The sequence below is a fragment of the Eptatretus burgeri genome, chromosome 5 (genome assembly GCF_056783735.1).
Source record: "Eptatretus burgeri isolate ZD-2024b chromosome 5, Ebu_testis_v1, whole genome shotgun sequence".
Taxonomy (NCBI): domain Eukaryota; kingdom Metazoa; phylum Chordata; class Myxini; order Myxiniformes; family Myxinidae; genus Eptatretus; species Eptatretus burgeri.
In genome coordinates, this window is record NC_140965.1 from 63,103,308 (window position 1) to 63,118,200 (window position 14,893).

The 14,893-nt window shown below is 44.8% G+C and overlaps 1 protein-coding gene across 3 annotated transcripts in view; it reads left to right on the forward strand.

The window, feature by feature from the left end:
* The window catches only part of EIF2A (eukaryotic translation initiation factor 2A), a 77,089-nt gene that overhangs the window by 21,872 nt on the left and 40,324 nt on the right, over positions 1-14,893 (forward strand). For all 3 annotated transcript variants that reach the window (XM_085882046.1, XM_085882047.1, XM_085882048.1), the window contains one exon: positions 11,271-11,370. In XM_085882046.1, the coding sequence (XP_085738172.1) occupies positions 11,271-11,370 (100 nt within the window). The remainder of the gene's footprint in view (positions 1-11,270; positions 11,371-14,893) is intronic.

Genomic DNA, 14,893 nt, shown 5'->3' on the forward strand with positions numbered 1-14,893 from the left:
CTGTTTATTGCACGCAAATCTATTAAAGTGTAACGCTAGCAAGGGGCATGTCTATCACAGGGTGCTGCCAGAACCTGCTTCTTTGCTCATTTAATAGATACTTAGAAGTCTGAGTGCAGAAGTTAGTGATATGCCAAAATTATTGTTCACTCGCAAATGCAACCCATCGCTTCGGGGGCGGAGGGTAGGGGAAGAAGAGAAGAGAAGAGAGGAGGGGAGAGGAAAGGAGGGTAGGGTGATGGGAGACTTGGGTGGGGGGGGGGATGGAGGTTGGTTATATTTTCGCGTCTCTATGTTTTTGTCTGCCTGTGAACAGGATGTATCAAAAAGTTATGGACAGTTTCTGACGAGCCTTGGTGGACAGGTTGGGTGTGAAGGAAGTATTGATTTGATTTTGGTGAAGATCCAGTTCTGAACTTTTTTCATTTAATTTTTTTCTTTTTTTTTTAATTAATTTTTTTTTTAAACCATTGAGAGGTGAGGAAAAAACCTTTATCTATATCTTTCTTTATTTTTATTTGTTTATTATTTTCTTTATTTTATTTCTTTTATCTATTAATTATCCACAATATTTCAAAACTAGGTTAATGAGTTGGTTAGGTGACAAGAACAAGCCGATTTTAGATTTTGGTTCCCCCTATTGGCCTCCTCCTCATCCGGCCTGTTGATCAGGGTGCAAGGCTGCTGAGGTTAATTCTGAGCAAACACAAGGAGTCGTTGAACAAGCTTTCTGTATGCTACGGTCTTCTTTTTTCCTTTGATGGCTTCCAGGGAGTGTCCTGGGACTTTGTCCAGCAATCCCTGGTTGATAAATCTACATCTGCCAATGATCAACTGGATCTCCTTCGAGGAAATCAGATGGACTTCTTCCGTGTCCCACTGATGCTTCACCATAAACGAGATGCTCCTCGTGGAACACGACAGGGTGTTAAGCACGCCTGTGCACCCCGAGACCCAACTTGGTCGCAAAGCTCCTCTCGCAATCCATGCATGTGTACTCTCACCCTTGTGGCCCATATGATCGCGATGTCGCACCCTCTTCGGCAGCTGCAGCGTCGGTGCCTGATCCCTGCTTTCTTGTCATGTTCTTAACCTAGAACACTCCAGAGTGATCGCCACGGAAAGGGGTATGCACTGTCAGAAGACGTCCCAAACTCTCGCCAGAAGGAGGTGGTGATTCTCGGCTATTTTGCTATATTATCCGAAGTCCTATGAGTCTGGGGAAAAAAGCACTCGCCAATTACACGATACCAAAAAGCATCCAACTTCAAAATAATAAAACGTAAGATATAATGAAGAGGAACACATTTATGAAAAGGGTGAGAACATTGATGAAGAGAGTGGAAATAAATTGCTTGATCTCTTGAGTGCGGCAAAAATCACCAAGTATCCCAGCCTGCATTGAAGTTCTAGTCCCAGAGCCGGCCATTGACTCCCAAGATGCTTTATCAGTGAAGTTGCCTCGCCTGCTGAGCTGCGCAGCACACTTATTTGCTGAGCGGATGTGGCAAAATTGCCGTTCCATTCATGACCCTGATCTCTTCACTGGTGTGGTTTCGGAATCTGCAAAGGGTCTTGCTGACGACTGACCTGAGGCAGAGGGAGTGCACGCTAAGCAGTAACATGCATAAGTGGCGTGCACTTTTTGACCTACATTGAGCTCGATGCTCTGCAGGCCTGTCCTGTAGAAAAGGGCTTGTCTGGTCTCGATCAGTTAGCTGCTCTGCTTTCCATGCCCAATTGTTTTGTCAGGCCTCCTGTTCAGAAAGCTGCTTTCAGTGAGCTCAAACTTGTCTTTGGTGCATGAAGAAGAGATGGAACAAGGCTGCCAGGACTGCAAGCGCTACTTTTACAGGGCGCTCGCCAGGGTTTATTCTAAGGAAAATTTACAACTGCACAAACTCTGATGCGAGGCAGGGGTGGGAAAAAATGGAGGCTGCGAAGCAGCCGAGCACGATGGCGCAGCCGTCGTGGCGCGTCGCAGCGCCGAGCCCCGGAGGGCAAGGCACGCGGAGCGCGGGAGGGTGTGGGAGGGGTATCCCCTTGTTCATGATTTTGTTCTTTATGTGACTGTGAGCAACCACTTGTGGTTTCACATCTACTGTAAATACGTTTGATAATCTTCACTGTTTAAGATATAATTTGTAATGTGAAATGTAGTTTTTGTCATATATTATGATTCATGTAATATGTATGATTGCATTATATTGTAAGGTTCATAAAAAAAAAGTTTTGGTCAGCCATCAGACTATCAGTGACGTCTGTTGTGGTTCCTTCCTAGTTTATGACACCCTAGCCATGCAAATTCAAACAAAGAACAAATTGGCAACTGCACATTTTGAATTTACAACTGCACAAAAGGGGTACAACTGCACGTTATAATAAACCCTGGCGCTCGCTCGGTATTCTGCTTTGCATGCTGCTGATACTTCCCCAGCGAAGGATGTCGACCCTGCTCATGTGAAACGGTGCCATGGCCTCTCGGAGCATCTGATGCTGTTGATGCTGGATGAACGAGAGTTTGGTAACCTTACTTGATCACCACCACCACCACCACCAACTCTGAGGTCTGGTGTTGGCAGTGCATGCAGTGGCAAATGTTCACACTTGCTCCCCAGTCATCGCGATGCTGTTTTAATTAGTTGGAATCCCCCATCAGGTCCGGATACCTTTATTTATGTGGCTTTTGCAAGGTCCATCTGCCACGAAGCTGGAACTTCAGTGTTCAGGTGTGTCGGTGTGAGCTGAGATCAGGAGGATCATTTTCAGCATAATAAATTGTACACTTTCATGCAAAGTGACTGCAGAAGATATCTGCTTTCTCCTGAAAGTTGTGAAGGTCTGACCATCCTGCAATGTTGGGATTCTAGAATGTTGTCCTTTCCCTTATATCCCTGTCACTGCCCACCACCAATCATAGGGTTTGGTTTCTCCAGTAGTCAGATGATCTGTTGTCCTCTGGAACTGTTATCTTTTAGCCTCCTTCTCCACTTTGATAGTTTTGCTTTGCACCTATCAATGTCATGGGCAACAGCACAAGGGCTCTTATTCCAATTGTTAAATGCCAGATAGCCAGCTTTGTTAGCCATTTGACAAACCTCAGTAAACCATGGAATATCGGTCGGTAGAACAGTGATGTCTCTGAGGAATCAATTTCTCCATACTTGACTTGATGATTGCCTCAATGTTGATGCAAGCTACGTCAGGATCTCAAGTGTTTAGGGCTTGATTGCTTGAGAGGTTCCCAGCTTGCTTTTTTGTCATCCCATAATTGCTGTTGGTTTGGTTTATCCAAGACTAGTGGCTTTTTTGAATATCTCCACTGAACTATGGTCAATTGTTCCATCGTTGGCCTTGATGCTTGTGGTGTAATGAGCAACAGTCAACAATGATGAAGTCTACCAGATTATCATGAGTGGAATTTTACCAGTTGGTCCAAGCCATGTGTTTGTGGCTGTCAGTTGGGGACTTACTACCTTTGCCACTCCTGATGATTTACATTGAATTCGCCAAGAGTCATCACATTATCTGACCCAATGGTTTGGGTGACAGAATCCAGGTTATCAGACAATCAGGAAGCAAAGCCGATACACAGCGCTGATCAGTTGGCACACCGGGTGTCTTCACAGTACATCAGATGACTTCCAGGTGCTGATGTTGAACCTGCCGCGTATTCTTGTGAAATTAAATGGTAATTCCACCCCAACCATCACTGCAGTTCCGTCTTGGAGGAGGCTCCTGATATCCACTGAGCGATACATAGGAATCGGTCACAGTATAATTTAACAATGACTAGCAACAACAATGTCGGCTTTACTTTGCTCGGTTCTTTGAGCAAGCACTCCAGTATTTGTCCTTGGACCTCTAACATTTGCAAGAAGTATCTGCATGCGGTGCTATCAACACTTCATATTGTTCGAACTCATTATGGTACAAAAGTGGTTGAGGAAGAATTGGACTGCAGTGTCATCCACCAGATGAGGAACATGTCTTTCATGGCTTCAACGACACTGCATACCCACCCTCTTCCCCACAGATGTAGTTTTGTGCTTACCATTGGCTAAATACCAGCTCATCTGCCTTTTAATGATTGCCATTGGTTCATACCAGCTCATCTGCTTCACACCAAGGGTTCCACTACCCGAGTTGTCACAAACAAGTCCAACCTACATTGGTGTTTTTTTAGGAGATGCCATCTCCTTACTGGTTGGCCATTGGCTCCTGATAGTGGAGCAGATAACTGCAAATTTCAGGAGAATCGTTCATTTCCAGAAACAAGCACCAAATTTGGCACACATACTCCTTGGGTATTGCTCTTTTGATAAAACCTGTTAGCCACCTAAAAATTCAAGATGGCCGCCATTGAATATACAGAAATATTGCATTTCGCAATAAAATCACAAAGACTTGTCCTATTTGAATGATCTTGGTGTCAAATCATACATTTTTCACGATGTAGAATCCGAATTTGGAACCATGGACTTACTCACGAGCTTCCTTGTACCATAATATCGGTCCCGGAATCCTAATATTCTGCTAAATTAGAGGTTCATGTTACGTCTGACTCAGCTAAAATGCATGGTAGTGTATATCGTAGTAGTGTTAGAGGTTTAGTATGTGTAGCATCTTCCTGTACAAGGCTTCCAAACTCGACATGACACGATGCGGTGGGGGGGGGGGGACGTTGAGAGACTTGCAGCGGAAGGTGTAGAGTAGTAGCTCAACAGAGTGGATGTCAACGCACAGCCAGGGCACACTGGTGGCACCGCTGCTGTGAAACTCAGCATGGGGTTCAGTATCAGCTGAATAATTAGTTTAGTGTAGCTAAATAATTAGTTTAGTGTCCCAAATGCTGTCTAATAAGCCCCGCATCAGTTAGCTACTGTAGATTACATGTAGTTTAACATAGATGTTTAGATAGCCGCGCCTGAATTGACAGGGTGTGCCAGCGCGGGAGAGCCGAGCCAAGGGTTACGGGGCTTTACATTGCTTTGCATGTAGTTACCTGGATGGTGTACAGATCGCACGGGACATGAATGATCGGGCTCGGTGTAGGTCATATATTTTTATTCCCGAACCGAGTCGTATCCCATACCTTATTGTGCATGATTGTGATCAAGGTGGTAAAAGGATAACCCCTCGGCCTTGATTCACTGAATACAGACAATTATCATACTGTGATTATCTGTTATATCTGTTATCATATAACATACTGTGTTATATCATACTGTGATTATCTGTTATCTATTATATCTGTTACAGATAATTATCATACTGTATTCACCAAGATTCCAAATACAGATCCAGGACCGTCTAAATTCCGGACTGACTGGAGCAAGTGTTGTCTTTGCTAGAAGAAGAAGAAGAAGAGTGAAGAGCTCAAGTCACCACGTGCTCAACAACCACAAGAACATGATGGCTACACTATGATTGCGACTAATATTCCCCTATTTCACGCAATTAATGAGATGCCTATTGTTCTGGATCCAACCAGACTTGATGATGGTGGTGGCATTGAAGAAACTCTGAGGAGGAACAAGGCGCAGTATCACCAAAGTTGTCGCCTTATGTTCAACAACACGAAACTGGAGAGAGCCAGAAAAAGAAGAGCAGAGAGTGCTCAGCCAGTAGAATGCTCGAACCAGCCTTGAAGGCCAAACGTGTTTCATATGTGACAAAGAAGCCCCATCCTCTGAACTCAGACAAGTTATGACGGTGAACCTCAATAACAGACTTAATGAATGTGCCCAATCTTTAAATGACGGAAAACTTCTTGCAAGACTCAGCGATGGAGATGCTATTGCACAGGAGCTCAAATACCATTTTGCATGCTTGACAGACCTGTACAATAGAGAGAGGACGTACCTCAGAGCCACCAAGAGACTGGAACAGGAACGTGCACCCGAAGAGGATGCCCACCCACAGGCATTCTCAGAGCTAGTCACATTTCTAGTGGAGACCACCAGATCTGGCGAGGGTCCTGCAGTCTTCCGACTTGCAGACATAGTTCACCTGTATGCCCAGTGCCTGGAACAGCTGGGTGTTGATGCACCTGCTGTCAACTCCTCAAGACTGAAGGAAAAACTGCTGTCAGAAATACCTGAGTTGGAAGTGCACAAGGGAAGGAATGTTCTTCTGGCTTTCCAGAAAGATGTGGGCTTTGTCTTGTCAAAAGCCTCTGACTATTATAGGGAAGCTATTATCCTTGGTAAAGCAGCTAACATCTTGCGAAGACATATGCTGGACCACAAGTCCACATTTGATGGAACCTTCCATGAGGGGTGCATCGAGCAGGCCATTCCACTCACTCTTCTTCAGTTTGTGGCCATGCTTGAACATGGAGCGGACATCAAATCTCAAGTGAGGTTTGACGCATCAAAGACAGATCTCGCAATTGCTCAGCTGCTTCAGTACAACTGCTACCCAAGGTACAAAGAAGGAGCAGCAACTCACAGACACTCCAAAGACAGAGAGACCCCATTTCCTGTTTACATGGGGATGTCTGTCTACACAAAGGCCAGAAAGAGAAAGTTGGTGGAAATGCTTAACGAGCATGGCATCAGCATTTCAGATATCTGCACAGCTGGGAGATGCAAGTCAGCAAGTATGTGGAGGATGGGGTGGTCTGTCCACCAGTTCTGCGAAAAGGGCTGTTCACCACATCAGCCATGGACAACATAGACCACAATCCCACTGCAACGACAGCGACCACTTCTTTCCATGGAACCAGCGTCTCTGTTTTCCAGCACCCAACCAAAGAAGACAAAGGTGAAGAGCGTCGACAGCTGAAGTTCAGAGAGGAGAAAGTGAAGACAGTTCCAGAACTTCCAGACTCCTTCACCAATGTCCGGCCCGCCTTCTTCACCAAGAAGAAACCCTCTCCTCCCCAGAGTGGTGTGACACACCCAGACACCAGTCTGCTGAGGCCACAACTGGCAATAGAGTATGAGTGGCTGGAGAAGGTCACTGTGACAGATGGGCCAGTGGATGTGACTTGGTCAGCCCACCATGCTTCACAGAAGAGAGGAAAGCCATTTGAGGTCAGCATTACATCACTTTTGCCTCTGCTGCGACATCAGGCCCACTCGGTTGCTACAGTCAAGCATGTGATAGACAAGATCAAGGAGATAGTGGCATTTCTGAACCCCAGTCAGGTGCCAGTCATTGCTGCTGACCAGCCAATATATGCAGTAGCCAAGCAGGTCCAGTGGCACTGGCCTGAAATCTACAGTGAGGACAAGTTCGTCATAATGTTCGGAGGCTTGCATATCGAGATGGCGGCACTGAAGTCCATTGGAACTCTACTCCAGGACAGTGGTTGGACAGGAGCCCTCTTGGAGGCAGGGATAGCATCTCCTGGGACAGCAGATTCATTTCTGACAGCTTCGAGCATCACTAGGACACGACAGATGCACCAGATAACAGCATGCAGTCTGTACAAGCTTCTGAAGGCAGCCCACACGGACTACTCGAAAGAGAGACGAACAACCCGAAGAGGTGCCGAGCTTCGAAGCTTGGTGTGAGCATCGCAAACTGCAAAGTCCCCAGTTTCATTTCTGGTATATGGTGCTGTCATTGGAACTGGTGATCCTCTTGTTGATCCGATCATTCAGGGAAGCCAACTTCTTCCTGTACTGTCAGTCACTGGCTGAGCTGATACCGTACTTCTTTGCCAACAACAATGTAAACTATGCACGGTGGCTTCCGATCCACTACAGAGACATGGTGACCCTGGAACAGAAGCATCCTCAGCTGGCTCAGGAGTTCCAGAATGGAAACTTTGTTGTACACAAATCGAGCTGACAGTTCTCAGCAATGGCTATTGACCAAGCTCACGAGCAGGCCAACGCTGTCATCAAGGCAGATGGGGGTGTGATCGGCGTGACTGAAGACCCATCAGCACTGAGAAGATGGATGATAGCTGGTCCTCAAGTCAGCCACTTGGTTGCACAGTATGAGGCAGCATGTGTGACCAAAGAGGGTACTGAACACACCAGCCACCATGAGGAGACAGAACGAACACAAAGAGTGTTCCTTGAGAAAGTAGAAAAGCTCTCACGAGCCATGACAGATATGTGCAATCCTTTCCAGGAGGAGAGTTGGGACCTGCTTTCGCTTGATACAAAGGATATTGCTCACCACACTGCCGCCGAGCTGATTGGCACACACCTTGAGAAAGGCAAGGTCCGTTTCCAGGAGTTTATGAAGGGACTGGAAGGGGAAGAAGAATCCACCTTCTATGAACCAATCAAGAAGAACAGGGTTGACTTTTTCCGACAGGTACCAGCCTCTGTCGACTCTTCAAAGCAAAAAGTGCTGAAGGAAGACTGTCAACTGTTCTCCAAGCTGTTCATATCATGACAGAGCAGAGAGTGTGACTTGAAGGAGTTCTTCTGTCATGAGAACCAGTCACATCCTGCTGCCCTCAGTGATGGTGGAAAGCTCCACACCTATCAGAAATCCCACTTTACTACCATTCTTGAGAGCCAAGTTACAACCCCTGAGGCAGAGCCAGACACCGATACCATCATCATTGATGGTGCAGCGTTGGTGAACAGTCTGCCCCCTCGGAGTTCAAAGACGTTCGAAGAGTACGCAATGCTCGATGTCCTTCCTAGAATACAAGCATACTCTACCAAGTACAAGAGAACAGACATTGTGTTTGATGTCTACCGGCCATCTAGTCTGAAAGCTGAAACTAGATCAAAGCGAGGACGCGGGGTGAGACGCGGGGTGACAGGGAAGGGCAAAATTCCCTCAAACTGGCGAAACTTCCTGAGAGAAAATGACAACAAAGCCGAGCTGTTCAACTTTCTGGCTGATAAGATTGCACGTGTGGCCACACCAAATGTGGTCATTGTGACCAAGGAAGAAGATGCTGTCAGCAACCGCACTATCAATCTGGCTGGGGTGGCACTGTGCAGTCATGATGAAGTTGACAGGCGGATCTTTGTGCATGCCAGGCATGCAACAGAAGCAGGCAGCAAAGTCATCATGGTCAAAGCCAGTGACACAGATGTTGTTGTCATCGCAGTCAGTGTTCTGCAGGCACTTCAGGAGCTAGGTCTGCAGCAGTTGTGGGTTGCCTTTGGCCAAGCACAGAACCTGAGGTGGGTTCCTGTACATGACTTGTGTTGAACTCTTGCAGAAAAGAGCAAAGGGATGCTCTTCTTCCATGCCTTCACTGGCTGCGATGTCGTTTCAGCATTCCGTGACAAAGGGAAGAAGTCTGCTTGGCAAACCTGGGATGTTTGTGATGAGGCTTCCGGTGTCTTCAGCAAACTCAGCCAGTACCCACCGGTAGTTGATGATGAAGACCTGGAGACCTTGGAGAAGTTCGTGGTCATGATGTACGACAGATCCAGTACAGCTGAAGGTGTCGATGATGCGAGGTTGGACATGTTTGCTCAGAAGCAGAGGCCGTACGAAGCCATTTCTCCAACCCGAGCAGCACTGAAGCAGCATGTGAAGTGTGCTGCCTACCAGGCGGGCTGCATCTGGAGTCAGTCAACAGTATGTCAACCAGAAACGCAGACTCCTGCCAACTGGGGCTGGACCAAGAAAGGAGATCTGTGGCAGATCGTTTGGACAGAGCTCCCACCCATTGCAGAGAGTTCCCAGCAGCTGACCAAGTGTGGATGCAAGTCGGAATGCTGCGGTTGATGCAAATGCTACTGCTTTGGTCTGACCTGCACGGCACTGTGCAGCTGCAGATGCGAGGTTTAGAAGCGTTGTAGTATACTCGTCCAGGCAGCAAGACAATAAGTGACAAACAAGTATAGGCCTACTGCCTACATGTACATTGTACATCCAATAATATATCGGACTGATGGTGCCTATGACATGGGCACTTTTTACCCTAATTATGATTCTGCGACTGATATTATGGTACAATGAAGCTTGTGAGTAAGTCAATGGTTCCAAATTCGGATTCTACATAGTGAAAAATGTATGATTTGACACCAAGATCATTCAAATAAGACAAGTCTTTGCGATTTTATTGCGAAATTCAATGGCAGCCATCTTGAAAAATGGCCGCCATCTTGAATTTTTAGGTGACTTTCGGGTTTTATCAAAAGGGCAATCCCCAAGGAGTATGTGTGCCAATTTTGGTGCTTGTTTCCAGAAATGAACGATTATTCCAGTTATCTGCCCCACTATGAAGGGAGCTCATCCACCCTTTTTAAAAAAAAAAAAAACTTTTTATTTTTTTAATTATTTTTATTTTATGGTGTTGTTGGTCTTGGCAGGGTGTCAGTCACCCTCTCCACTGGCAAGCCCACGAGGGGTGTTTGTTTAGTCACTGACTGACCACCCAACCACGTGCCAGGTATCACTGGGTTGCATGTTACCAGTGGCAGTCCCAAAAGGCTGACCTGACCCCCTCCATGTGTAGTGGAAATGCAACTTGGACCTGTACGGTCACCTCCCTCGGCTCTGTCTGGTCTTGACACGAGTAATTGTCATGCATTGTGCAAGTACCATGTCTTTCACTCTTGAACCCACTTGTGAATTGATAAGGGTGATGAACTTTCTTTGAGTGTAAAATGTTAATCAGCTTTATTGGTGATTAGCAGGGGTACCTGGTGTTGCTTTTATTTATTTTCTATGGGGTCCCTCCATGCTTCCCTACACCCTGTTAGTGATTAGAGACAATTTGACTTGTTGGGTACTGATTCTGCAGCCAGTTTTGTACAAGTCTTTGAATAGCAGGCAGGTTGTCGTGTGTAAAGCAAACATTGTCTTGACTTTTCGTGCAACATTGATGTGGTTCGTTTGCTGGCAGCCGTAACCTGAGCTCTCACTGGATTTAATGCATGTGGGTGGAAATTTTGCATTTTTCAAACCTTTACCTTGTGGAAACCATATTAAAATATCGGTCATGTTATTGTTTTTTTTTTACATTGGCCGATTCTGCGACCCTTCCCTCAGTCTGCACAGTGTATGCAAGTTGCAAAATGGTGCAAATCTATTTGAACTTTCTGTTGTGGTTTTTGTATTTATTTTTGTGAGCAATATTTGCTTATCTTTTTGGTTGTACTGGTGCTAGTCACTGTGCTCCTGTTCTCCATGTCAACATGTATTTCCCAGAATGATTTCCATTCAGCTTCTGAAGATGTTTTATGTTGATGACATTTGGGGGAGGTCTAATTTTTAATTCTCCTTGCTACTCTTGCTTGCCATTTGGGAGGGTGGGGGGGGTGGGGAGTGTGGTAGAATGACATGAAGAGCAAAGAAATAATTCCCCCCCCACCTTTTCCTTTTTAAAGCCACAAAAGACCAACCTCGAGGAGAACCTAATCTGCACCTGTGGAACTTGCAGACAGGACAGTGTGTTAAGTCTTTCTTCCAGAAGAAGCAGCAGACTTGGTGAGAAATACTTTGCCTTTTTTTGAAGGCTGTTCAAATTTTTGTATAGTTCAAAGTAGAATCAAGCTAAAACAGTGCTTGGTCGATCACATATCTCTGCCGGGATGCACAGTTTACATTTTGAATCCCATTGAAAGGCCGGATTTGGATCTGAACCAAAATTGAATCGTTTTGTTCTTGTTACCTAACTAATGGATAGTGCCTTTGGAAAATAGTCACACCCCTTAACTTTTTTTTCACATTTTGGTGTTTTTCGCCTGAATTGAAAATGGATTAAATAGAAAAAAAAAATTGTCACCGACCTCCATACAAAATACCCCACAATGACAAATTGAAACATGTTTTTAAATGTTTTTTTACAAATTAATTTAAAATGAAAATCTGAAATGTCTTGCATCAATAAGTATTCAACCCTTTTGCATTGACATTCCAAATTGAGCTCAGGTGCATCCCAATTTCTTTTGATCATCCTTGAGATGTCTCAACTTGATTGGAGTCCACCTGCGGCCAATTCAATTGGACATGATTTAGAAAGGAACACACCTTTCTACACGAGGCCTCAAAGTTGACGGTGCATGTCTGAGCAGAAACTCCAACATGAAGTTCAAGGAACTGTCCGTAGAACTCCGAGATAGAATTGTAAGGAGGCATAGATCTGGAGTGTTGAAAGTTCCCAAGAGCATGGTGAGCTCCATCATTATGAAATGGAAAGAATATGGAACTACCCAGACTCGTCCGAGAGCTGGCCATCTGACCAAACTGAGTAAATGGGCAAGAAGGACCTTGTTAGGAGGTGACCAAGAACCCAATGACCACTATGACAGAACTAGACAGTTTCTTCGCTGAGATGGAAGAACCTGCCAGAAAGTCAACAATCTATGAAGCACTTCACAAATCGAGGCTTTATGGGAGTGGCTAAATGGAAGCCACTCCTGAGAAAAAGGTACATTCCAGCACGCCTGGAGTTTGTAAACACGCACGTGAAAGACTGTGAACACATGAGGAAAAATATTCTGTGGTCTGATGAGATGAAAATTGAACTCTTTGGCTTGAATGCAAAGTGCTACGACTGGTGGAAACCAAGCACAGCTCATCACCCATCTAACACGAGCCATACCATGAAGCATGGTGGTGGCAGCATCATGCTATGGGGATGCTTTTCTGTGGCAGGGACTGGGAGACTTGTATGGATGGAGGGAACAATGATTGGAGCCAAATACAGGAAAATCCTTGAGGAGAACCTGCTTCAGAGTGCAAAAGTCTTGGACTGCAACAAAGGTTTACATTCCAACAGAACAATGCTCCAAGCATACAGCCAAAGCAACACTGGAATGGCTTCAGAACAGAACCTGAAAGTCCTTGAGTAGCCCAGCCAAAGCCCAGACTTGAATCATTGAGAATCTGTGGAAAGACTAGAAGATTGCTGTTCACTGATGCTCTCCATCCAACTTGAGAGCTTGAGTAAATCTGCAATGAAAAATGGGAGAAAATCCTCAAATCCAGATGTGCAAAGCTGATAGACATTCCCAAGAAGACTCAAAGCTGTAATCTCTGCCCAAGGCACTTCTACCAAGTATTGACTCAGGGTGTTGGATACTTATTGATGCAAGACATTTCAGCTTTTCATCTGTCTTTCACTAATTTGTAAAAAAAAATAATTCAAAAAACGTATTTTCACTATTATTGTGGGGTATTTTGTGTAGAATGGTGACAACAAATTTAAATTTAATCCATTTTAAATGCAGGCTGTATATTTAGGTAGATTTTGCTGATATGAGATGAGATCTGGGAAATAATTTGTAACCAGAATTTTTTGTTTTGCAGGAAATCCTTCTCGTAGGTCCCAGTCGGAACCCCCAAAAAAGTCCCCATGGTTCCCTTGCTACGCCAAGTTGCAGCGGCCATGTTTCCACGTACGGGTAGTCAAAGCTGATGGACAAATTTTGGATTTTTCCACAATATGGGCAAATTTGGTATCCAAAATCGGGTTTTTTGGCATGAAAAATCGATTGCAACAATCGTTTTTGGGCTGTGGCCCTTCTGTAATTGTAACTGCTATGCCCTAGCCTGACCCTAGCCAAAAATTGGAAATGTTTCAAGTTGTTGCGGTGGATATTTGTCTAGAACCATTTCAACATGAATTGAAACCATTGATATTTGATCTAGACCTTTATGGGACCCTGTTGGGGTCATACTTGACTCCACTAATCATGAAAAAATTTAAATTGGCAAACTTCAGTGATCACTATCCAGCCACATGTTCTGTATCTGGCAGCATCTTTGTTGTCTACCATGGACTAGCTATGGTCAACTTCATTATTACTTTTACCTTATTCCATTCCTAATGATTGGTTAACTCAATTGCCTCTTCCTAAAACATAGAAATGCACCATACTATTGGTGAGAGGATTTCAGTTTGAGTCCGAGTTTGAAGCACTAGCTGATGACACTACCCACATCACTATTTGATCCCAGTGAGTTCATCAGAAAGCCTGGGGAAATCTCCAAGAGTTTTCACCTTCAGCTCAAGTTGAACAGGCACAGCCAGATGTGGGTAAATACATCATTGATGGAAGCTGGCTTATTCACCAAATGCCCTGGAAGCCTAGCTCTACCTTCAAAGACATTGCACAGTTTTACAGCAGCTTTATTGGTTCACGAGCGCCAGCCAGAGTGACCGCTATATTCGTTGTGTCTGTGTCTGTATGTTTGTCTGTCTGTCTGTCTGTCTGTCTGTCTGTCCAGAGCACAACTTCGTGGGATGTGATCCGATTTGGATGAAACTTGAATATGATGTTGATATCAATGCCAAGTTTTGTCTTCCTGGCGATGGGCGTCCCACGCCCATTGTGGGCGGGGCCACGCCCAGTTGTAATTTTTGTTTTTTTCCATATTTTTTCTCTTTTTTTTTTAATCGAAATTGTGCGCATTGGCCATATGTACAACATATAAAAAAAATTCAGTTTGACTCGGTCAATTTTGAGGGAGAAGATAGGTTTTGAAGAAATGGGCGGTGACAGACAGTAGGGTTGCAGCTAAGATTGCCCATTGTGGGTGGAGCCATGCCCACTTGTAATTTTTGTTTTTTGGTTCATGAGCGCCAGCCAGAGTGACCACTATATTAGTTATGTCTGTGTGTCTGTCTGTCCAGAGCATAACTCTGTGCACTTTGATCCGATCTTGATGAAACTTGGGTTATGTGTTCGATATCAATGTCTAGTTGTGTTTTCCTGGATGAGGGCATGCTATGCCCATTGTGGGCAGAGCCACACCCAAAAAACAGCCATTTTTAGGGGGTAGTCGGATTAAAAATCTATCTTCTCCTTGGGAATTTACTGAATGGAATGGGTTCTTCGGTATTTGAATAGCAAAATGAATTATCTAAAACTTGTCGTCCGATTTTTTTTTTTTTTTTTTTTTTTTTCATTTTCGTCACAAGGTCAAAAACTTAGAAAATTGCGAATTTTGACATAAAAATCATACGACCGCCCAAACTTTGAGAGCTGGGATGACAATATTTTTT